Source organism: Miniopterus natalensis, chromosome 6 (genome assembly GCF_054644295.1).
Source record: "Miniopterus natalensis isolate mMinNat1 chromosome 6, mMinNat1.hap1, whole genome shotgun sequence".
NCBI lineage: Eukaryota > Metazoa > Chordata > Mammalia > Chiroptera > Miniopteridae > Miniopterus > Miniopterus natalensis.
Genome location: NC_142086.1, coordinates 88,400,712 through 88,425,655, shown reverse-complemented (window position 1 = coordinate 88,425,655; position 24,944 = coordinate 88,400,712). Strand labels below are relative to the sequence as shown.

Below are 24,944 nucleotides of genomic sequence, written 5' to 3'. Positions count from 1 at the left end.
GTGAGGCCGCGTGCTCCCACCCACGTGGGCACGAAGGCTCCTCGGACTTAGGTCACGTCCGCAGATGGCAAAGCAACGAGGAAATGGTTTCCGATGGCGGTTCAGCATTTTCTAGAAGCCACAGGTGGTTCCTGCTCCTGCCAGCCCAAGCCGGCGTCTGGGGACCTGGAACCCGCCTGTGTGTGGAGGGAAGGGAAGGTCAGGTGGGGTCAGGTCCAGTGACGGGAGGGCCGGGAGCGGGCTTGGGCCAGAGGGCTGGGTGGCTTTGGGGTCTGGCTCCTGACCACAGACACTTGTCTGCCACCAAAACAAGGGGGCAGTTGTCCTGCCCCACGTTTCTCCTAATCTTTGGGACAAGGCGGGTGAGGGGGGCCTTCTCACCTGACGTGGGCTGTTCCCCTGGCCTGGTGGGGCTGCGAGGCCCTGCGCAGATCCAGGCGCGGGGTGTCCCCTCCTGCCCCTCCCTGCCCTCTACCGGGTCCCTGACATCTTCATCCGCAGAGACCCTGCCTGCTCCAAGGAAGGAGGAGTGGGCCGAGTCTGCGGACGCTCCCTCCATCCAGGCTGTACCTTCAACCGGGGGGACTGTCGGCCTCTTCCACAGCCAGTGAGCGCGGTCGCAGGCAGACACGCGTTCTCCGAATTCCAGGCGCCCCGAAGACGCCTGTCCTGTGGCCCCTGCTCCATCTGTGGAAACTTCTTTGTGAACGCAGGTGGCTCCGTGTCCTTCCTCCTTTCCCGAGGGTCAGGGCAGGGCAACCTTCTGAGTGAACGCCCGTGGATTGGGGATTCATTCCTTCTTCACCCCCACCTGAGGGTATGTTTACTGGTTTTTAGAGAGAGGGAGGGAGAGCGAGGAACATGCATATGAGAGAGAAACATCGATCGGTTGCTCCCGTGCCCACCCCAGCCGGGGATCCCAGGTGGGCTTGCGTTTGCCTGGGAACAGTTTTCCTGCTGAAACGAACCAGGATTCGTAGGAGTAAGGCCACTGGCTCCACAGGCTCCACGTTTAAGCATTAGAAACAAACCAACACCCTAAACAGAGGTAACGATCTGTGTGAATGTACTGAGTATTTCACATTCTAAAGATATAGACTCTGAGAGGGTCTCCATATGGAAACTCCCATCAGCTTTGATGTTTCGGGAGCACTTTAAATTTCTATTGAAAGTGTCTGCAGGAGTTACACGGATGGTAATCAGTTATTCTAACTATGTCCCGCTAAATTGATTCACAAACTTGTTGCAAAGTTTGGACCGTAAAAGGGTCCGGGGCTGAATCCGTAGTTGGTTAACTGTGGCATTTGTGTTGCTTCGATGAGGAATCGCTCCCTGGGCTCCGGGTCTGGGTGGTGTCCTCCACATTAACCGACTCTTTGAAGGTCACTCTTAAATTAATTGCAAAAAATCAGGGATTGAGGGGAGAGGTAAAGCGAAAGTGAATAAAGTCATTTAAAGATATCGAGCCAGTACCAATGACTTTACACCCAGCATAGGGCTATTGCGCCTGTGGTGGTTGTTTTTTTTTTTATATTTAAAAAAATGATTGTCACAAGAATAACTGAATCTGCAATTCCATCCCATTTCCTGCTGCCTGAACAATGTTCTATCCAGAAATAGGATAGAAGACAAGCCAGCTGGTGGTACCATGGACAATCCAGCTTCACCACATTATTTGCGTTTATGCTAAATAATAACATTAATAATAAATACTGGTCTCAAGGGTCAATGTGCATTGATGTGGGCGGCCGATACCTTGGAAGCTGCTTTCCTGCTGAAATGAACTGGGAGTCACAGAAGCGGTGTCGACGTTATCTGGTAACACTATTGTTACAGCTGGCAGCGATTAAACAAACCCTCACTCTGCCAGGCATTGTGTAAGCATTTGTCATACATTTCCAAATACAATCCCCGTGGGAAAAATATGATCCCTTTTTACAAATGAGGACAGGCACTGAGAAGTTAAGGGATCTGCCTAAAATGACAGGCTGGGAAAGGTCCGGGTAGGGATTCGACCCTCTGTTTATCTCCAAATAATGGTATTTTCATCCCTGTGCTGCAGGTCATCTTAGATGAGTCCGGCTGCAAAATAGGCCTATGCCTCCTTGTGTTCGAGGTCCTATTTTGCGAGGCATTCCGTGTGCAAAAACGTTTCATGCACTGGGGTGGGTCAGGGTTTCTTTAAAAAACAAAGCAGAACTCACAGGAGCTGGAACAGGTGGGCTGCCTGGGCCACGGCGGCATTTTGGTCGTTCCTTCATCACGTCTCCATCTCCGTAATGAGAATTTCCCACCCAGCAGTGACACAGGCATCTTGGCTGCGGGGACCGAGCCGGGCCTTTTCCGGAGAATGACACTTCTCCCATTGAAACGGCCCCTTTCCTGGACCGGGCGCGCGGGAGTGAGTGTGTGTGTGAACTTGTTTGCCTGGTGAAGCGGGCATTCAGGTGGCAAAGGGCTGCAAGTGACTTGTAGGGCTGTTTGTGAAAAAGCTGGCACACTTGGGCCCTCTCCCTGGCAGGAAGGAGAAAGGCCGCTTGTTTCCGAAATATGGGAGAAAAGCCCGGCGCAGGTGGGGCCCGTCAGTGAAGCGCCGCCGCGGGAGGAGGCCAGGGCTGCAGGTGCCGCCCGGGCGCTGGGACGCGGCTTCCTGGGCCGGCGCGGGAGGAAGCGGGCTGCCAAGCCCCCGGCAGAACCGCGCTGTTGTTCGCCGGGTGAATGAGAAAGATGTTTCGGGGCTGTGGACGGATCTGGATGGTTGGCCACAGAGGACAAACGTCTCCTGTAAACTTCCATTTACATAGTCCTATCTCACTTGGGCTTTTGGGGACCAGATTCAATTGTGCTGGTGTCCCCTGTGCAGCGTGAGCTCATAGCTTCAGAGGAAGGCTTTATTTGGAGGTCACACTCATTTGTCCTGGGGATGTAGTCATTTTTTGTGTCACAGACAATGTTTTACTGTGAAGATATGAGCCAGATGGCTCGGCCACTTGCAGCCCAGAACCACACAGTGTCTGTATTGTTGGCGCATAAACAGAATCTATTGTCTGCCGCTCATGAAACTCTAGTGCCCACCACTGTTTAGAGATGAAGTATTTAATAAATTGTTAGGTCTTGCTTAAAGAATCTGTGAAACAACATCCCGGGAGAAGGCAGGCCTCCCAAAATATAAAGCTGGTGTGTTCTTAAAGGCCTCCCCCCCCCCCATCTACTCTTACAGGAGCCAAGGCTCTGATTTTTGCTTCTTTCCCACCGAAATCCACACGCAAATATGACCTGCAACCCTCGTGCTAGGGGGGTGACCCTGCTCCAACTTTCTGACCCCTCCGCGCAGCCTCCCAGGGGCCAGAGCGTGTCTCAGAAACGTGGTCAGGGGGCTGGGTCTCTCGCGCCCACCCGAGATTACACCGGATGCGGCAGGTGGAGGCGTGTGCGGCGCTGGGCCGGCCTCGCCCAGGCCGCCAGCGCACAGCGTGGCCCCACGGGGGGGCGGCGGGTGTCCCGCTCCCCCTGAGGCTGGCGTTTGGAGGGTCACTTTGTGAGCGTGCAGCCCGGCCGGCCTGCCTCGCCCCCAGACGCCTTGTCGCTGCCGCTCTTCCGCCGCGTCGCCCAGCTGTGGCGGGAGCGCCGCAGTGTCAGAAGTGCCCGCTTCCTGCCTTAATTGCAGCCCGGGCCAACCTTGACTGGCAAGGAGAAAGCCGCTGACAGGTTTGGGCTGTGTCCAGACCTCCTCAGACTCCGTCAGCCAACTGTTTGACAGGCTATGCAAATGCATGCAAATGAGGGGACACTGGCTGAACACCTGCACGGAGTGACCATCCCGTCCGCCCGGCTCGGCCTCCCCGGAACTGGGGCTTTCAAATGCCGCTCGGTCGTTCCTGTCAGTTTATTATGCGTTCGTCAGCGGAACGCCGGGCTGATAAAAAACGCTCCTCTTTGTCCTGACGAGCCGCAGGGCTCCATGCGGACCGGCAAATGCCAGGGATAGTGGGATGGCTCCTGGCCAGCCCTTGTGAGTCCCCTCTCTGTCTCCAGGACCGGGCGGCAGCACCGAGTCCTGTGGGCTCGCCGCGTGGAGGAGGCCTCTGTCTCCCGGGTGGAGGGGCATAACGCTGCTGGCGGGCAGCAGAGCCAAGGCCGCTCTCTCTGGCAGCTGGAACTTGGTGACTTTGAGCAATAGTACGTCCTGGATTTTTAAAAGCCAAAGAAAAATCTGCCAGGGCTGTCAGGGACTCGGAAAAAGGGGGAGAGGCCCGTCACCTCGAGTGGGAACCAAATTGCCAGCCACACACAGCACCTCCAGACTGTGGGAAGGGTGCCAGGCGGCGTGACTCTGCCCACTGGCCGCCCGGCCATCTCGGCTTCCATCTGCTCGGGCCTCCGCTGGCCCCTGACAACCCCTCTCTCAGAGAGGCTGGGACCAGCCAGTCAGCTGTTATGGAAAAGTCAAGTAGGGGGCTGTGTAGTTATGAATTTGGCCTTTTGGAAGGTAAGACAGTGACCTAAACAGCACAGCTCACAACCGAAGGCTGGTGGGAAAGCAGGGCCCGGGACCTTCACGCCGGGGGAGCAGTCCAGGGACACGGCGGACCCATGGTTCCCGTGGCCCTTAAGTCTGGGCCACTGGAACTGGGGAGCATGCTGCATCTTTTGTGAGCTAAGCTTTGGTCTCTAGAGCAACCAGTCTTTTTTGGAATGCTCTTGCAAACCAGAACCTCTCAATCCGCATCCTCTCTGCTTATGGGTCTGAAGGACCTGAGCTATGGGCATTTTCTTGTGCATTTTGGGGCACCTGAATATACGCAGCCTGAATACAGGACCCCGGTGCCCTGGGTGCAGATCTCTAACCTACTCTGGCTGCATCTGGGGGGTCAGCAGGTGCTGCTTGTACTGAACTGGCAGCCGTGTAGATGACAGGTCCAGGTAATTTATGCTCCAGAGTGGATTTTCCCCCTAAAGAATCATTTTGCCATTCACGCAACCGAAGCCAATCCAGTAATTACCTGTCCCTCCTTGCACATGAAGAGAAGTGGGGAGCCCTGGGATGTGTGACCAGCCAGCCTTTCCCACTCCAGAAGGAAAAAGCAATGGGCCTCCCCAAAGCTGCTGCTCTGGGATCTGCTGGAATATTCGAGCTGTGGCTTCAGAGCAGACGTACAGTTTCTCTGAGACTGAGGGTGTCAGATGGCCCTCCAGCAGCCCCGACAGACTGACAAGATCCAGGGTTTCGTACCTGATGAGCATCTCCGTGTTGACGACGACGGTGCCCAGGGCTTGTGGGACCGGGGGCTTGTCCAGATATTGACTTAACCCCGAGGGAGGAAGAGGGCAGGTTAAGCTCAGGAAGGTACATTAGGTGCCTGCTCAGGACCTGGCATTGGGCATCTGCCCTTATGGATAAACCGAGGCACAAGGCATCGATGAGAACTCTCTCGGGGTCATACAGTTTGTCATTAACAACAGGACCCCCAAAGCCCAGCTCAAGCCCCACCCACATGCTTTCGGCTACTTAGAGCACACAGTACATCAAGTATGGAAAACTTGCCGAGACCAGCCGGCCACAGAACCCAGGGGATGTGCCTTGAAAGAGACAGGAGATTTAAATGAACCCAGGAAGCTTCAGGAGGGGGTGGGCCTGATGCGGAGGCCTCTGCTCAGGTCCTCGGCTCCTTGGAATACCCACGAGACTGATCTTGTGCGTGGTTGTCATAACGTCAGCCGGAATTTCAGCCAGCATGTCGTTGGCTGGGAGGTCATGGGGGTATTTTTCCCCCCAGCCCCAACGCCTGGCATAACAGTGACCAGGTCCCACTCCCCTGCCCGGAAAGCAGGGCCACGGCAGCTGCCACGGAAGCATCCATGACACCAGCTTTGTTTCACTGGTTGGAAAGAGGGTTTCGTCGTAGCAGCTGTAACTCAGAATGTTCGGGCACCTCTTATCTAAATGAGCCCACTGTTTGCCTTAAAAAAAAAAAAAAAGGCCAGAAAGAAATAAAATACCCCATAAATGAGACCGTTTCATTTCTCTGTTGCTGGCTCTCTTTTAAGAATAAACCTTAGAGCCCAAGGTGGTTGTATTTAAGCGGCTTTCATGTCTTTTCAGGGCTGCGCGCGGGGTTGTGGTCACTCAGGCAGCAGTAACTTTGGAAAAATGACCCGTCTACACCCAAACAATAACAGAATCCCCCTTTTTATGTTGGAAACGCCCACGGCTTTCTGTGTGTCTGCGGACTCCCCACGTAGATGCAACTGTTTGACCAGCCTTCTACTGAACAACTTAATTAAGCAAAAGAAAAAACGTGTCAGTTTCTGCCAGCCTCACAAAAACAGAGCTGCGGGGGTAAGGAGGGTCGCCGCATTAACCCGCATTCCTGCGCGGGCGCTAGAGCGGGCCGGGCTCTGCGGCAATGCCAGGGGGAGCGGCCGCGCAGCGCCTTTCAGGCCGACCGGCGCATATTGTTCTGCGGATCACACCGCACACAAAGCTGCGGTACCCCGGGGGGGGGCTACAGCTTGGGTGCGAGCTTAGCCCAATTTAAAGAAAAATTTCTTGTCACGACACGGTGCCCACCGTTGACGTTCTGCAGGGACAGAGACAAAAAACCGTGTCCCCGCCATATGAAAACGGCAGGTTGTCTTTGGCGTGCTCCCTGCCCAGCTCCCGCCCGCGGCCCGGTTCCCTCTCCGTGAGAGCCCACGCGGCGGGCAGGGCGGTTGTGCACGGTGCAGTTTGTCAGGGCCAGGCCAAACCCCAACGTAATCCTTTCTTTTTTTTCTTTTTTTTTTTTCTATTCTGGGGGCGGGGAAGTGCCCTGGCCTAAATCTTTCTCTGGAAGCTGAGAAAGCCTAGGCCCCGGGAATCCTGTTTCCTACCCAATTAAATTTAGTAGATTTTTTTTCTTTCTTTCCAGACTTGGGTTTTGATTTTGCTGCCTTTGTGTGAAGCCGGGATGGAGCTTAGTGCCCACACTCTGCCCCCCTACCCTCAACCCTTGCCCCACCTCACGGGAGCCTCCCCGGGGGCTCCGGGAAAAACTGGGGCTTTCGGTGGGAGCCAATGGGAATGCAGAAACATCACCGCTTATTTGGGGAGAATTTGGACGGGCACAGGCTCGGCCGGTTGAGCCTATGAAACTGTGGTATTTTTAATTCCCAGTCCCCCCCCCCCCATTCTATGCAGGAAGCAGCCCACAGTCAGAAGTGCATTGCCCCACCTTCTGGGCCAGGAATCAGACTCAGGCCGACCTTGGCTCTGACTGTGCAGGGGATCAGATACACCGGCGTTTGCAGGCTGGAGGCCCAGAGTCACGCGTCACAAAGAAACAGCTCTGCCGTCCCAGGTGAGCCGAAGCACTGAGGCTTTTCCGCAGGAACCCCCGGGGGTCCTGTCTTCCCGAGCTCCCTGCCGGGCAAGGAGTCGCTTCACCCAGAGGCCTTCATGCCCCGCGTCTCCTGCAGGCGCCCATCCTTCCTTCCCGGCGGGGACGCGTCCAGTGAGAGCCTCCAATGCGGCTCCGTGACCAGATGACCACATAGGCAGCTTTCATTCTCTCTGCCACTTGGAAAAAACACACACACGACGCCTGCTAGATAAGCTGGGCAACGCTTTGCCAGCACTGAAAGGCTGAGCAGGCCGGAAGCACGGGGTGGGCAGGAGCTGGCGCAGAGCCGATAACCCCGAGCAGAAGGCCGTGGCAGTGCCTGCCTGCACTCCGCAGGTATGCCCGGCCGCCGCAGGCCGTTACGACTTTTTCTTGATTTTAAATTGGCTTCTCTCTTGAGCTTGACACCCACACAAAGTGGGTCCTCTGAGGCTTGAAAAATGCTCCCAGTGCAGAAATTTCCACAACCGGTTGAAATACATGCAAAACATGCTGGTTAGGGAAGCAGAGGAAACCAGTGAGGAGGGGGGATGGGAGTTTCGGACAGTTCTCTGGGTAGCTCATCTCAAAACAAGCATTATATACTTTAATCCTTACCTGAGGGCGTGTTTATTGATTTTTTTAGGGAGAGGAAGAGGGGGAGAGAGAGAAACATCGATGTGAGAAAGAACCATTGGTTGCCTCTCATAACCGCCCCAACTGGGGACCAAACCGCAACCTGGGTATGTGCCCTGCCTGGGAATCGAACCTGAAACCTTCTCGGTGCACAGGATGACCCTCCAGCCAACGGAGCCACCCGGCCAGGGCTCAGAACAACGACTTTGTCTCAAGCTTACGGATGTTTCAGGCAAAGGCCATCAGACTCGCACCCGTGACAAGAACGGCTGCACTCCTTTAAAGGTTCCTTAGATCTACAGACGATGGCCTATGTGACTCACTGGGGGCTCGCAGATCCGGGACGGGCCTGTATTTCTAACCATTTTCCCCCAAACAATTCCAGTCCCAAAGGGGATTTTTCTTTTCGGTCTGAAGGGTGAATGTTGTTTGGCTGGTACCATTTGTCTCCCTAGAGACCCCTGTGCTGTCCCCAAATGGTTCTTCTGAGGCCCAATGGAAACTCTGAGCCGAAGAGCTGTAAGTAGCATAATTCCCTGAGGACGAGGCCTCTCCTAAGGCCAGGCACCCGGCCAGGGCCCCGCCTGCCTGCACCCCTCCCGGCTTCCTGCTCTCTGGACCCCACCACCTCAGGGTCCCCCCCACAGGAAGTGTTGTCTCTGCAGGGGGCCCAGGAGGCCCCTCTCAGGACCTCTGGTCACTTGGAGCGTGGGCTCCCAGAACCACCGCAGGGGCTCGAGTCTCCTCTCTGCCTCCTGCCTGCGGTATGATTTTAGGCAGATTCCTTAACGCCCTGAACCTGTTTGCCCACCTGTAAAACTAGGCTAACAACAGTGTGGGCCTCAGAGGGCTTCTGGGAGGTGTGAAGTGTGGGGTGTTAATTAGGTGACCACCTCTGTGAGTCTTCGGATCCTTCAGGAGCAGAATTACTATCTACGGGAGCACGTCCAGGGGGCGCGCTCAGCAAAGTGCTCGCCTGCGGGAGGCTGGGAGGATGGAGGTTTCCTCCAGAGCCTCTGGTCCGATGAGATTTAGGCGTTTCCTCCAGGAGACGTCCCACCTCGAATTGTTGAACACGTCTGACCTTAGGGCCCCAAGCAAGGGAAGGGTGGCTGGGGAGGGGCAGAGGTGGAGGAAGTGGGCAGAGGGAGGTGCCACGTAGCCGGGTGTGCTGAGCGGGACCTTGCCTGTGCTGAAGGACAACCTGCCAGCCTGCGTGGTGGGCTCTGGGGCTCGGGGTGTCTGCTGATGGGTGCAGCCCAAGCGCCCCCCTTGCTCACGCCCAGCTCAAGTGACAATTGAAGGCCCCCCAGTGTGGGCCTCAAGCGTGGACGGCGCCTGAGGGAGTGAGGGCTCAGCTTGTCCCCCTTGTGCGGGATCTGGCAACGACCAGAAACGATCTCAGCGGGAGAGATGCGTGGGGTTTGCTGCTTTATCGGTCCTCGGCCTGTTTGCTTTCTAGACGCCCCTTCACCTGCAGGTTTCTCTCTCTCCCCCCCTCCCTTCCACTCTCTCTGAAAAGCAATGGAAAAAATATCCTTGGGTGGGGATTTTAAAAAACACAAAACAATACCGATGCCAGCCACCCCCCCAAGAGTCTGATTTAATTGGCCTGGGGCGAGGCTGGGCATCCGGGCGTTAGAGGTGACGCTCAAGGCTCCTAATGCAAAGTGAGCAACAGTGGCCTTGTCCCCAACTCAGTGAGGTGACTGGGCGCGTAAACAGCACTGTTTAATCGTTTCACATTTCCAACCTCTTTTTTTCTTAAATCTTTGCAGTGTCGCCATGTTTAGTTACTCAAATGTGGCGTTAAATGGTATTGGCTTTGACACCAAATAGTGCTTCTAGTAGTTCCAGGTCTCATGAAGCTGTGATTCAGGGGTTCCAGGACTCCCCAAGTCGCATCCACCCACGCAGCAGGAGGGTCATCTCCAGGCTGCAGTGTCCCCAGGACTTGTCCTGCTGCCTCTCTCCTTTGAGGCCACCCTGCCACCTGCCGGGCCTGGGGAATGACTGACAGCTGTCACCCTCGGCGCAGAGCTAGGGAGATCTGAGGAACCGTCCTCAGCCTGAGTCCCTGCTGCTGAAACTTAGTCCTGTCCCTCCCCCACACCACAGGCCACGGGCTGAGGTTAAGATCCTCCCGGTCCCGTTGTCCTCACTGGTGCCGCCCTCTCTGTCCCTCCCTGGCCCCGGCACAGTACTTAGTGACCTTTCACACTAGCACTTCTGGCCTTTGTGTGGAGCAAACGGTCATCCTGTGAGGACACAGATGACGGCATTGCAACTGTCAGCGGCCCTGGGTGCAGCGGGAGTGACCGGTGCTGGGGGGGGCCTCCTTCCCAACCCCGGGGTGACCGCAGTCCTGCTGTGTGCTGATATCGCCTGCCTACGGCCAGAGGAGGGTCCTGTTCCCCTGGGTCACTGCCCCCGGCTGCGCAGCAGGCTCAGGGCTGCTCCCAGTTAGGACTGGACCGTGTGACTCCGAGAAGTCATCCAACCTCTTCACACTGCCTCAGCCGCTTAGCAATAGGTGGCTGTTGTTTTTAAATCTCCGGGTCCACTAAGAAAGGAATTTAAAAATACATTCAGCTCCCTGGAGAAGCATCCTGTGCATAGTCCGGGATGTAAAAAGCATAAACTAGACTATTATTATTAGCGGAATGTCTCAGAGCACGGTGCTTCCTTGTGCCCTGCTGGGCTGTTAAAATAAAAGAATCAGAAACAAAATAATACAGACCATACGATCCCAGCTTCGCAAAACATAAAAGCACGTTTTAATTATATAGACAGAGAAAAAACAACTGGACGGAAACAGTCCTGAATGTTCAGTGTTATCTCCGGGAGGGGGAAGGCACGCGTGCTACATTCTCTATTTCAGTATCTGTTTGAATTGAATACGAACCAGCATTCTTTCGTAATCAGAAAGAAACGTAAATGTTTCAAGGGCCCCTCTGTGTTCTCTGTGAGTCCTAAAGACCCCAGACATTTTCTCTTATCCTGTTTGAAAATGAAGCAATCGCCACTTTTCTGGACACCAGGGCTGGGGGTAAAAGTGGGTTTCTGGCCTGACGTCCCCTCCACCGTCAGGAGAGGCTTCAAACCGGGCTTTTCAACAATGAAGATTAAAGAGGGGAAAAGCGACTGTGATGAGTATCCTGATACACAGGTCTTTGCACCCTCAGGCTACCTGTTTAGAATAAATTATTTGCAGAAGGACTGCTGGCTCTGAGGGTGAGATCATGAAATCATTTATAGAACATACGGTGTATGTAATAGGACATATACATTAAATAAAGTACAATAGATTACGGTGTAATAATTCTATTATACCTACGGGTAAGTTATAGTTATTTTGTACAGATATAATTATATACATAATTATTTTACATATATAAAATAATAATCATATATAATACATAATAATCATATATATATATATATATAAATTTGCCAGGGGCTTTTATGAACCCTAAAGGTTGAGATGTACTCAGTTCTTGGGCAGTGGGCAGAGGCAATCCTGTTTTTTAGATACTATACTTAATGCTTTCATTCAGGTCACGGGTACTTGAAATTTCCCAGGGGCCCACTAACCCGGCTACACCCAGTGACGGGCTTGGATCCCCCACATCTCCTATCAGCACCCCCTCTGAGGTGGGGAGTGAAGAAAGAAGTAAGCCTGGGCCACAAGGGAGGGAGGGGGACCTGTCTGCACTGAAGGGGAGCAGGCCTGGGCCCCGATGGCAGCGAGGCGGGGGCCTGAGGGGGAGGAGGGGGCCTGTGGCGGGCTAGGTCGGGGCGCAGCGGTGGCCCCCGAGCCGAGGGCGGGAGAGAAAGTGTGCCGCTGGCCCCCGGCTCTCTCAGAGACTTTTTGTTTTCTCGTTGCTTCTCCTTTGTCTCTTTCGCTGGCGTCGTTTTGGGGCCAATCTGGTTACAACCACTCTGTTCTGGTTGACCTTTTGCTCCCTCCCCCCATAATTTGAAAGAATTAAAAATTATAGCGTCTCTAGAGAAATATAACCCTGAGCTCCTTATTAACTCAACGCAACCGGGCGAGCCCGCGAGAAGTGCGGGCCGGAAAATTGTGTAAGTGGCGGGGAAAGTTTCTCCCATTGTGGCCGGCCGCCGGGCCAGCTATATGTAAATGCGGGCAGGGGCCTGTGCTCACGGGCCACTTTGAAGTTGCCATCTGAATTTAATTCTGTCTTTGTGAGTAAATCAGGCCATTACGTTTAATCTCACTTAATAGTAAGAAACGTCCTTTGTTGTTTTCTATAGGGAACATATTCTGCCCCTAACATATACCGCTCGGCATTCACGCGTTACTATTAATCCCCGATGGCTGGTAATTGCTTCATCTCCAAGGCCTCTGTCCAATTCACGAGGCGCTGATTGCAGCTATTCTTCCGTATACATTAATGCGCTGTTTGGGTCTTGCTTCTTTGGCTCAGTGAACCCCATCAAGCCGGCCACATTTTCTGGGCATGTGGGCGTATTGTGAGATGGTAAATTAAATTCCGTGTTGACCACCCCAACCCCCAACCCCCAACCCCAGAAGCTATCAGCCCCTGCAACTTAGCTGATTGACAAGCAGCTACCTTTTCACTCAAAATCCTGCCGTAAAAAACAACAACAGGCTGATTAGCTTGTTTCTGGGCAAAGTCTGGGGTCTTCTCGCTGCTGCTTTGCTGTTTGCACGCTTATGACCGCTGTGGGATCAACTGCGTTAGCACCACACGGTTATTTCATTGACCTTCTGTTTGTCTGTGTCATTGTTTCTCTGGGGGAAAATTATTAGACCCGAGACATACCATTAATTGCTTTAAGCTTTGAAATTATATTCGCTTTCTTGATTCCCCCCCCCAAAAAAATGTTTTAGATGTCTTGGGCCTCCCTCCACTTCATATCTGTCCCATGGATTGCTCGGGCACAGCTCTCCGAGGGCAAAATACGAGTGGAATCAACAGCCCGCCGTCTTTCCTCTTTGCACTTTCGGTAACGGATACGGCTAATTTTAATGTTTAGCTTCACGAAGAAAGGGGCTTTGCTCTCCGTCACCCGGCCACGAGATGGGCAACAGTTGCTACGCTTTTTCGCTGTGCTAACTTAGAAACACTGTCATTACCAGGTTGACTCTGTGGTTCCAAACGCATGACAAGCTGCTTGCGTTTAACTCACAGCAGCCAAGCGCAGGACCTGGAGTTTGGACAGGAGCTGCGGCACAGACGTCACTGTCGCCCGCCGGCAGCTTGGCCCAGCTTCATGCGACTCCAGCCTCCTCGCTGCTCTCGGGAGGTATCCCGAGGGCTGGGTTTAATGTTTTTCTGATTATGAAAGCAATCTCATAGAAGTAACGCTGTTTTGTATGATGTAACTATTATGTACATAATTATATAAGCCGCTGTGATCATTCTGGTCTTTTTCCTAATTACACCTTTCCTCTATAACTTATGGGTCAATAGATTTGTTACATATAAAAATAAATACCCATAATTTTGGGGACGTTTCCAGAGGATTTTATCATGGTACATGTTAAATAATTGAGGCACCGAGAAATGCGTCCCCGAGAGGTAATAAGAAGCTCTCTTATTGGTTAAATAACGTTTGATGTGGAATAATTTTAGATTTACAGGGAAGTTGCAGAACAAGCAGAGAGCTCACCCGTCTCCCTCGCCCAGTCTCCCTGCTGTCAGCATCCTGCACAACCATGGTGCGTTGTCACAACCAAGAAACACAGAATTTAAAAAACACAATTAGAAGCATACAGATTCTTCACCTGCTTCGTCTACCATGTGACTAAATACTTGCCTGTGCTGTTAAACATTTTTGTGAAATATCATTTTAAAGAGGAAACTAAGGTAGTAACGATGACTATCAAATGAGTTGGGCTCTAGCTAAAATTTTGACTGTGTGTAACAGAAAGCTGCTTCCAGAAAAGCTGCAGCCACAGGGGTGCCATCCAGGGAGGAGCCTTACCCAGCAGCACCCCTGACCCCACAGGGAACCCACCTGGTGCCCACGGAAATGTCCGCTGGCCGCCCATGGGGTGAATGAGCCGCGGAGCCCGGTCCAGCCTCTGCACTGGCCACGCAGAGGGACCCTGGGGGTTCTCATCTCCAGCCTTTGCTAACAAATTCCCACAGGAATACATGCTCACTAGAGAAATTTTAGAAAACATGCATGGAAAGAAGCAAGCAAAAAGTGCCCACAGCCTCCCCGAGATGACCGCTGCCAACATGTGGATACACACTTGAGATCAGTTTCCCAATCTGTGTTCTCACTTACATCCTGACGATTGTCCCCTAATATGTAATATTCTTATAAAAATGTTCCCCCAGTGGCTGCATAGAATTATGACTTTATCATAATTGTGTAACCCGCCTCGTATTTTTGGCCATTCAGGGTGTTTCTAGCTTTTTCTTATTATAAAGGGTACGGCCATCTTTCTCCTATTATGTGATTTTCCTACTTACATGTTTTATAATGTATTCTTTTTCCTAGTATGTTATTATAATATGTTATTATAAAAGGTGTAACTAAGGAACCTTATTGCCTCAGGGAAAACCCTCAAAGGTAGAATCAGTGGGTTAGATCGGTGTCCGCTGGTGCCTTTCTAGAGCGTGTTTTTTAAGAGCTACACAGAACGAAACAAACAAATTCCACGGCCTTTGGTGGGGAACCATTTGGAAGTGTGATTCTCAGAAAAAAGACCAAACTCTCCCCCTGGCTTTAGTGATTTGCTGATTAGTTTCTGTTTGGTTCACGTGTAGCCCCTGGGGGCTCCTACATGGGGAGATGGGCCTGTGCCTGCGGGGTGGGGGGGCGCTGGACACGAACATCGCCCCGAGGAGCCTCCCGGACTGGGCCCTGTTGACCAGTTTGTTGGTCATTTCAGAGTTTGAACCAAACATAATTACTGTTTAAAACTTGAATATTATAAGGCCTTCCTCCTTCCCTCCTTTCCGTCGCACTGTAACAAGTGTTCTCAGGAACATTCCAGAACCAGACTGAAATTCACCCTGGCACCCCCCCCCCGCCCTGAGTTTAGAGGACTGAAACTCTATGCCGAGAGGCTGGCGCTGTGCTGGCCCCTGGCAGGTCCCCTCCTAAGCGTCTGCGGGACAAGGGCCGATGCGCGGCACTGTGGCGCCCTCGCCCCCCGGGCCTGGCCACGTGCAGCGATGACTCAGCGGTGACTTCATTCACCCGGCCTGGTGTTTATGCCTCACACAGACCAGCCGCTACTGTTCGGAGCTGTCCTGGGCTGCCGCTCCCCTGGGACAGAATGACACCCAGTCAGCTCCTGGCCTCTCAAGGAGTCATTGTCTGCCTGTCAGGGGTCGAGGGACGGGGGGGGGGGGGGGAGAGGGGGGCGGCCAAACATCCCAGTGCCCCCCCCGCCCCCACCTTGGAAAAGCACTTTGGCTTCGGGGTGGCTGGGTCCTGGCTGGGCTCTGAGGGCTCCAGAGGAGAGAGAGGCCTTCACCAGGCCCCAGGGCCCGAGGAACTGGAGTTGAAAAGGACACTTTCCCTTTCCCTTGGCATCAGCCAGGGGGGTGCAGGCCCTGTGCATGGACCACAGGAGAAGACGGAGCGACAGTGCTCCCCTTGCTTTCTCACACGGCCATCGACAGTGCACACCCTATGTGCACACGGTGTACCCACAGCAGAGCACACACCCGTGGCACACACTGTGTACCCACAGCAGAGCACACCCCGTGCGCACACTGTGTACCCACAGCAGAGCACGCCCCTGTGGCACACACTGTGTACCCACAGCAGAGCACACCCCGTGCGCACACTGTGTACCCACAGCAGAGCACGCCCCTGTGGCACACACTGTGTACCCACAGCAGAGCACACCCCGTGCGCACACTGTGTACCCACAGCAGAGCACGCCCCTGTGGCACACACTGTGTACCCACAGCAGAGCACACCCCGTGCGCACACTGTGTACCCACAACAGAGCACGCCCCTGTGGCACACACTGTGTACCCACAGCAGAGCACACCCCTGTGCACACACTGTACCCACAGCAGAGCACACCCCGTGTGCACACTGTGTCTGTGGACCATGGCAAACTTCTGTGCTTGGCAACAAGAAAACGACCACAACGACGACAGCACCGTGCCGGCAGCCCCCCGGCACTGCCCCGTTCACCCTCCCGAGGGGACCTGGGTGCAGCTGAGAGGAAGAGATAGAGGTCCCAGGAGTCCCAGCAGCCTGTCCAGGGTCCTGCAGCCGGTCAGTGAGTCACCGATGGTGAGGCCCAAGCAGCAGGCGATGCCCAGCTGAGGCTCCAGGGAAGGGAAGGAAGGGAGGGCAGGTGGGGCTCGGGCGGGAGCTGCTGGGGCCGGAGCGGAGGCCGTGAGGGAGGGGTGCGAAGTGATTCCTCCCTCCCTGTCCTCCGTGCCCAGGTCCCCAGCAGCTCTGGCTCCGCCCCTTCCCGCCCCCCTGGGTGGTTTATGTATGGAGCTGAGGGCTCTCCATCTGCTTACTGGGGGCCTGTGTGACGTAAGGCAGAGGCGTCTTCCACGCCCTCCAGCCACTAGCACCGTGGACTCGAGGTCATGAGGGCGCCAGGGGCCGTCTATGAAATGAGATGCGGTGGCGTCCTCGGCGGGGCTGAGGTGATGTGCGCAGGGAGGGAATGGCCGGGTCGCCTGCTGACCGTGGCCCTGATAAAGGAAGCCCCGAGGAACCGGGACTGCGGAGGCCGCGCACGGGACTGCACGACTACACTGTGACAGCTGCAGCTACACAGTCACAGCGGCAAAGGCTCCCTTTAGATACAATGTTACCAAAGCATCTCCGCAAGTTTCCTTACTGACTGCGCCTGCTCGGCTCTGTGTTTAAGATCTGAACTGAAGACACTAACGAGCACTGCCTTAAATGCTTTGTGTTGTGACGCAGGACCGGGGACGCACCTGTCTGGAAGGTGCAGGCCGCACAGGTCCGGCCCCGCCCAGCCCCAGCCCCAGCCTCTCAGCCCCGTCCTTCCTCACCTCGGCCGCCCCCGGCTGGCACGCTGCAAGGAACCGTGGGCTGGGATGTGTCGAAGCCCCAGGGTCACGGCCAGCAGACAGGGTCAGTCAGACCTGGGGCGGGAAGGGGAGGGGCGGGCTGAGGGGACGAGGGGAGTTCCGAGGGGACACCCCGGGGGCTCTCCCTCCCCAGACGGAGCCTCATTTCTTTCCCCGCCTGGCCTCTATGACTTCCCTTAATCGGCCTCAGCTCCCTCAGTCTCTACCTCTTCAGGCTTCTGTTTTCTCTTCTGTAAAATGGGTAACAATAGTGCCCACAAAACGAAGGCATGCGTGCCCTGGCCGGTGTGTGCAGTGGTTAGAGCATCAGCCCACGCCCTGGAGGGTTGCTGGCTCGATTCCCGGTCAAGGGCAGGTACCTGGGTTGGAGGTTTGCTCCAGCATATGGGAGGTAACCAGTCAATGTGTCTCTCTCACATTGATGCCCTCCCCCCTCGCCCATCCCTCCCTTCCACTCTCTAAACATAAAATAAAATGGAAAAATATTCTCAGGTGAAGATTAACCAAGAAAAAAAAAGACACCGGTGTAAAATGCTTAGAATGCTGCGCGACCCCGCTGAGCACACGGTTAGCTCGCCAGCTCTGTACCATTTTCTCCGGCAGTGTCTCCACCAGGAGCTGCTCCACTGTCCACCTGCCTCCCCAGGTGGGCTGCGCTCGCTCCCTCCCTCTCTGTCTGTCTGTCTGTCTCTCTCGCACACATACATACACACAGATGAGGGGTCTCCTCTGACCCTGCTTCTCTGCCATTGGGGTTGTACGGCTTCGGCGCTCTCTGAGGAGTTACCCACGTTACTAAGCAGCTTCTGGGGCACAATAGCCCACCTTGCTCCCAGTGCTGGGACCTATGCCAGCATTTTCCCGGGCCCATGACCTACCTCTGGCTGGCGCTCCGGGTGCAGGCCCCTGTTGGGCTGTGTGTCCTCGATCCTGGTGACAGCCAGCACTCGCTCCCGCTGAGCAGCCCCTTGGAGAACCACATCCGTGAAAAGGCTGAGAGAAAGGGTGCCACACCGTGAGACAGGGAGGGTCCCTCGGCGTCAGCACGGCGAGAGCCTGTGTGGAAACACGGGGCAGCCACAAAACGGGTGCCCTGAGATGCCTCTTTCCCGTCTGTCCCGCTGCCCCTGTCTGTCAGCTGTCTGCTCCCTCGCCTCCCGAGCCCTAATGACAAACCTGTAACCATCAGAGCATCTCTCAGAGGGTTTGCCTTGCCTCGGCTGCTCTCTGTCACCAATCTGGGCCTCCCTTGGGGCGAGACTGTCAGAGTTCAGGTGGCGGAGGTGCAGCCAGGGCACCTGGCAGGCGATTGCCCCTGTGTCTGCCCCTTCTGGAAGCTACCCACAAGAGGGCTGAGCTGAGAGGCTGGGAAAGGCCAGAGGCCAGAGGTTTTCCAGGGGCAGGAGGAGTGTGCTCACCTCCTGCCAGGATCCCTGTGTCCAGGAGATGCCAGTCCCACCAGGACAGACCCAGGAAGCAGCTTTGCCTCCCCCATGCAGGTACTGGTCCCTGGCATTTCTGCCTCCGATATCTGTGTGGCCTTGAGCCTGTCCCCTGACTTCCTGGGCCTCAGGTGCCTTACGCAGAAGGCAGGAGGTGGACAGGTTACCACCCGGTCTCTGCCCCACTGGCATTCTGTGGGACTCAGAGACATGACCTGGCACCTGTGGCTTTTGTCCTGGCCGGCGGCCCACCTGCATGCTGTGACTTCTGGTCACTGAGGAAGGCTGAGTGTGCAGCCGAAACGCACACCCTTTGCTTTCAATCCAGTGCCCCCCCCCCCCCAAGCGTCCAGCAGTCTGTAGAGTTCAAGGACCTGCTTGTCCTGAGCTCTGGCCTCTCGACACAGCTGGAGGCAGAGAGACACATTTCCTGAGAGAGCAGCTAATCCCATAAAAGCAGAGAGAATTTGTCTTTATTTCCGATCAGGCATTCCAGCTTCTATTCTGGGCCTCATTTAAAAGGACAGAATCGGCGTTGCTTAAAAAGGTCGTTTGCAATGTCACCATAAATGAGGAGGCTGGTCTGTGTGGGTCTTGGGGACCGTCTGACCACTCTGTTTTCACATCTCTTATTTGGTCAAATAAACCGCACCTTGCTCCAAAACAGGGTTTCCCTGCACCTAATACCTGCTCCATACAAGTAAATCTGTGTCTTAGGAAAACATGACGTTTTCCCACCTGTTGCTTCGTGAGCCTACTTGGGCGAAGGTGGCAATCGATCTTCTTTCTGAATATCACTGCGTGTGCAGAGAGGGCAGGGGCATCGAGCCCGCGAGCGATGCCGTCTGGAGGGACACACGTCCCCAGTCGACGCTGAGAAAAAGCACCGGTTTAACAGCTCTTCCCAACCATCGCCTTGCTTTGGCTCATTCCTAAAGTATCTTTGTGTGGCAGGAAGAAAAGCTCTTCTCCCATCTGGCTCCCTCACGGCCTCAGAGGCTTGGCTACAGGCTGAGGCTCTGAGTGTTGGCCCCCGACGTGGACCCAGTTTCCCCTGCACACCGGGGCTTCGGCCGGGACGGGTGGGCGGCAGGGAAACGCTGGCGTCAGTGGGCTGAGCCCTGGCAAAGAGAAGCAGTTTCCGTGCTTGGAGCGCAGCTTACTCCTCGCTGGGGACACTCGCTGTCTAACTTGTATATTTCACAAGGTTACACTTTCATACCTGGTGTCGTCAGTTTCCCTTAGAGACCCCTGTAAATAGGCCATCACTGCGGGCCAGGTAAGTCCCAGTGCATTCAGCCTGCTCTCTGTTTACTGACTGCTCACCTGGCCTCCCGCGCATCGAACAGCCTAACTTCTCAGGGCCCGTGTGTTCTTCCTTTAGGCTCCGCTCACTCCAATCGCTGAGGCCGAACGTCGGTGGCCGGCCGGGTGCAGGGACCTTTTTAGGGCAGCCGGCCGCATGTTCCTTCTCAGCTTGCTTCTGAGGCCTGGTGCACATTTCTGGAGGAGCCTGCCTTACGCCCTCTCTGATTTCCCAGCCCTTTAAAAAAAAACAGCTTAAACTTGTTCCTTCTGCAAAAAGCCTGCTTGCAGATTTCAAAAAGCAACCTCTTGTTCTCAATGTTGCAGGTACAGAATACGCTGCCCTGCTATAGACGTATGTTGAGAGGTCTAACTTTGCGCTTTTGACACTATGTGTGCATATGCATGTATATACATATAGACACGGTGTCCCCCAAAATGTATACACACTGTAACAGTTGATAGCTCAGTTTTGAAAATGAAATGTATTTTAATAAACGCTGCCTTTATAATTACTCAAAGTGTGTGTGTACATTTTTGGGGGGGCACCCTATATACACACACATGCACCTATATAACTTTTTTCTGTGTTATCCTGCAGGACCCCTGCATGCCCGTGGATGCTATCTTTCAGGATATAAATTACTTGTAAGGAGCAGACCTGCTAATCTTATGTGGCACAGTGGCCAATGAGATGCCACATGCAGGCAGGTAGCTTGAATATTGTGATGACATTCAAACATCCCTGCATGTCTGTGTTAAATTCATTCATAATTAGCAGTTCTGGAAACATGATAAATGTCTTCCCAGTTAAATAAAAAATCACATAGGGGTTTCCTTTCGTTTGAGGCACAGGTCCTTGCTCCACGTTACCAGTAGAGAGACGAGGGAGCCACCCACCCGCTCTGCCCTGACCCTTTCCGCCTCTGACAGAGACGGTCTTTGGAATGGTGGTGCCTCCAGGTGATGGGGCTGGGGTTCAGGGGGAATTGTTTATTTCAAATCCACTAGAAATATTCTTTTCAGGGAGGACTTGGTTTGGTTTTGGTTTAGTTGCTGATTTTCATTTTCCTGTCTGTCCCTTGTCAAGATGCGAGTAAGCAAGGATGGGCTTTAGTTGACAGAGGCCGCCGTTCACATTTACCTGTTAAAGAAGCCTGCGACTTGGCTGCTGGCTGCGTCCAGCAAGAACGGGAAACTCTCCCTGAAACGTGTCGGGGGCGTGTAAAATAAAAGCCGCTTCCTCTCCTGTCCTCTCCTGCTCCGCCCGAGGAAACGGACACTCGGCCAGGACTGTGGGGAAGGTAGTTGACCTTCCAGCGCCCTCCCCTTACGTGTTCCCACAGTGAAGGCTCCTGAATGTTTACACGCCTCCGATGAACCAACGTGGATAAAAGGAAGTCCCGTCCTCGGGGGTTCTTTCCTTTCCTACAGATGAAAGGAGTGACTCCTTTTCCTGTGCTGTCTGCCTGCCTTTGGACAGTGGCTGGGTTTCGGTGACAACTAGGCCTCGCTTGTGCTGCATGGGAGTGGGCCAGTGTCCCCGCTGCTTCCCCACGCCTGCAACCAGACAGCGCGCTCTTCATCTGTCCAAGGCCCTAATTTCCCAGGAGACAAGCCCAACCTGACTTAAATGACGGGGGTGGGGGGTGGGGGCTCCTAGCTGGGTGGTAGTTTCCGTTTCCACCCAGTGAGAGAAGAGGTGCATTTCTGAGGAAGAAGATGAGTGTGAATTTTATCATTAACCCATTTTTTCAGAGGAAGAAGTTGTCAGAAAAGACCCATCCAGCCCTGGCCGGTGTGCACAGTAGTTAGAGCCTCGCTCGGCGCACAGAAGGGTCATGGGGTTGATTCCCGGTCAAGGCCACGTACCTGGGCTGTGAGTTCATGGAAGACAACCGGGCGATGTGTCGCTCTCACATCGATGTTTCTCTCTCTCTCGCCCTCACTCCCCTCCACTCTCTCTGAAAAAGCCATGGAAAAAATACCCTCAGGTGAGGATTAGTTGGGGGGGGGGGGTAGAAATAAAGGACAGACCCGCCCAGCCTGGCTGGGAGCAGGGCCTAGAATTGCCCCCCTGGTCTGCAGCCCTATGGCCCGGCCGGTGCCCGAGCCTGGCTGCAGCTGACTGCTGATCAGAAGCCAGGCTTCAGACTGGTGAACACTGTCCCCAGGTTCTGAGCACACCAGGGCACCCGGACACTTTCATGAACAAACAAATCAGACGAAACCCGTAAGGTCTTTAAAGGTTTTATCTTGTTGGTTCTGCACAGAGCAAGAAAAAGTTAGAGATAAAAATAAGACGCCGGTTAAATTCGGCTGCTACCAACAACCCCAAACCTTAAACATAAAGGTCAAAGCGAGCAGCTGACAGGTGGTGAAACAGTCGCGGGTGAAGCACGTTGTGGAGGCCTGTAGCACCTGGAGACGGGCCGCCAAGGCAGCGCTTCAGCTGCAAAGCGAAGGGAAGGCCCCTCAGGCCGAGGGACGGCGCAGAAAACGCTGCCGGGATGGCACACTGCGGGGACCCGCTGAGTGTGGCGGTTTGGGGCTCAGGTCCCCCCTCTTGTCTCTCAATGAGCATGTTGGTCAGAGCCTGCGAATGGCCCTGTTGACTATTTCGGGAAAGTTGGCTGCCTTGCAGGAAAGGAGGCTGGGTTTTGTCTGAAGCAAACCCCAACGTTGGTTACTAACCCTCCCTTGGGGCGCGAGTCCCCAGTTCTACAGGCCTTCTAGGAAGACCTCAGAACTAAAGAGCAAATCATTCCTCTTAAATCAACACAACACCTGGTTATGTGACCCCCCAACACTGCGCTCTGACAGCCGGGTACCAAAACAGACCCATTTCCCACACCAGCGCCCCCAGCGACCCTGGAGTTGTCATCGCGCCTCCGGTGGCACCGCCAGGGTGGGTCCGTCTGCTGCGCCTGGACACTCTGCACCGAATACCTGGTCTGTCTCCGCCTCCTGAGGTCAGGTCGGGCAGCCTCCTTTGACAGGGCCTGGCTGGTGGGAACAGGGGTGCCTGTGACCTCTGGCGGGGGACAGAGAAAGAAACCCTCCCCCGCCCTTGGAGCGCAGCCCTTTGGTCGCCGGCTGGGCAGGTGTCACCGCTGCGCGCGGTGGCACTTGGAGGTGGCGTCCTGCCGCACCCAGGGCGAGCAAGGCGCCCTCGCGAAGCGCTCAACTCCAGGGACCAGGGCGAGAGGGGGAGAGAGCGGTACTTGCTGCCCGAAGCAGCCGGAATCGACCCAGAACCCCCGTAGCGCCGACGCTCTGTGGAACATCCGCTCGGGTCACTTTAATTTCCCCGAGGTGGGGGCAGGCAAGGGGAGGGCCCGACAGTTCCCTCCTCTGGGCGAGAAGGTTCCAAAGGGGCTCCCGGCTGGGCCCCGCTGTCCCGGGGCGCAGGGCGCGCAGGAGCCCGGCGGCGGGAGGCCGGGCCGGGCGGGCGCTCACTTGGAGAACTGCGCCGGCACGGTGGCCAGGCCCAGGCCGGCCGGGACCAGGTGCGGGAACTTGCAGACGGCGCAGGTGCAGAGGCCGGGGCCGCCCGCGCCGCCGCCGGGGAGCGCGAACTGGCCGCACGGAGGCTCCTCGAGCGCCAGCGACAGGTACTTGGCGGGGCGCAGCGCGTCGGGGGGCCCCACGGCGCCGGGCGCCAGCAGCACGGAGCCGGGCGCGGCGGCCAGCAGGGGCAGGCCGGCCAGCAGCAGGCGCGGCGCGGCGGGCCCCGCGCCCTCCCCGAGCGCGCGGCGCAGCTCCTGCAGCGAGCTGCCCAGCAGCAGGATGTAGTTGCGCGCGAGCAGCAGCGTGGCGATCTTGGAGAGCTTGCGGCCCGGCGCGCCCTGGCAGTGCGCCGCCGAGTAGGGCAGGATGACCTCGCGCAGCGCGTCCATGGCCAGGTTCAGGTCCTGCATGCGCTTCCGCTCGCGGCTGTTGATCTTGCGCCGCAGCTGCTGCTGCTGCTCCTCCTTGGGGTCCGCCCGGGGGCCGCTGCCCGAGGGCGCGCCCGGCCCCGCTCCGGCGCCCGGAGGTTCGGCGGGCGCCTCGGGCTTCTCGCGCGCCGCCTTGGGGACGAGGGGGCCCGTGGCGGCGGCGGAGGCGGACGGCGGCTGCCGGTAGCCCACCAGCTCGTACAGGGAGGCCCCGAGCTGCGGGTCTCCCGGCCGCTGTGGGCGCAGCATGCTGGCGGGGGCCGCGTTCACGTGCGCCTGGGAAACCGCATAGTACATCTGGGGGGCGGCGGGGGCGCCCTTCGGGAGCGCCCCGGGGTGGGCCCTCGGGCAGGCTGCCCCTCCCCGCGGACCTGCGCACGGGGAGCGGACGGCGGAGCAGCGACCTGCGCCGAACCCCTTTAAATCCGGTTGGGGACCCTGCGGGGCCCGGCGGCTGGGTGCAGCCAATCGGGGCGCGAGGCCGGGCGCAGGCGCGTGCTCATTGGCGCCCCCGCAGCGCCCGCGGGCGCGGAGGTGCGGCCGGCGCGGCTGGAGGGGGTGATGGTGAGCGCGGGTCACAGGACGGCCGGCGGAGCGGGCGGGGCGGCTTTTCGGGGGAAGCGAGGTGGCGGTTGGAGTCAAATGCGCGCAACATACAATATTACATCTTAACACTTCCAGGGCGCGGCTCCTAGGGTTAGGGGCGTTCCCAGGATTGTGCGGCCACCCCCAGGCCCCTGTCACCTCGAAAAGCTGGAACTAAACTCATTAAACGACAGTTACCCTTCCCCTGGCAACCGCCATCCTTCTGGCTATGAATCTGCCTACTCTGGGTGCCTGTGGACGGGGAGTCCTAAGTGTCTTGTCGTTAGGGACCAGCTTATCTCATTTAACGTAATGTCCTCGGCGCTCACCCCAGTTGTAGCCTGTGTCACGATTTCCTTGCCTTTCGAGGCTGATGCTCCGTTGCACGTGTGGGCACATTTCGTTTATCCACTTGGGCGTGGAGGACCCTGGGGCTGCTTCCGCCTTTGGCTCCTGTGAGCGGTGCTCTATGAACACAGGTGTAACGTGTTTTTAAAAAGATTACCTGACTTCCTGCCAGGTTTAAAAAAATAATAATAATTGAATTTTAATTCCTGCCTGGTTTTGAGAACAAAATTCCTGGGCCCAGTGACCAGCAGCATTCCAGCAGTGACCGCCCACCACTCCCTCTGG

At 55.8% G+C, this 24,944-nt stretch overlaps 1 protein-coding gene across 1 annotated transcript; it reads right to left on the bottom strand.

Annotated features, from left to right (window-relative positions):
- Positions 1-23,243: 23,243 nt before the first annotated feature.
- OLIG1 (oligodendrocyte transcription factor 1) lies at positions 23,244-24,023 on the bottom strand. The gene has a single exon (XM_087818016.1). It carries the CDS (start codon positions 24,021-24,023, stop codon positions 23,244-23,246), a length of 780 nt encoding a protein of 259 aa, XP_087674142.1.
- Between the last annotated feature and the right edge of the window lie 921 nt (positions 24,024-24,944).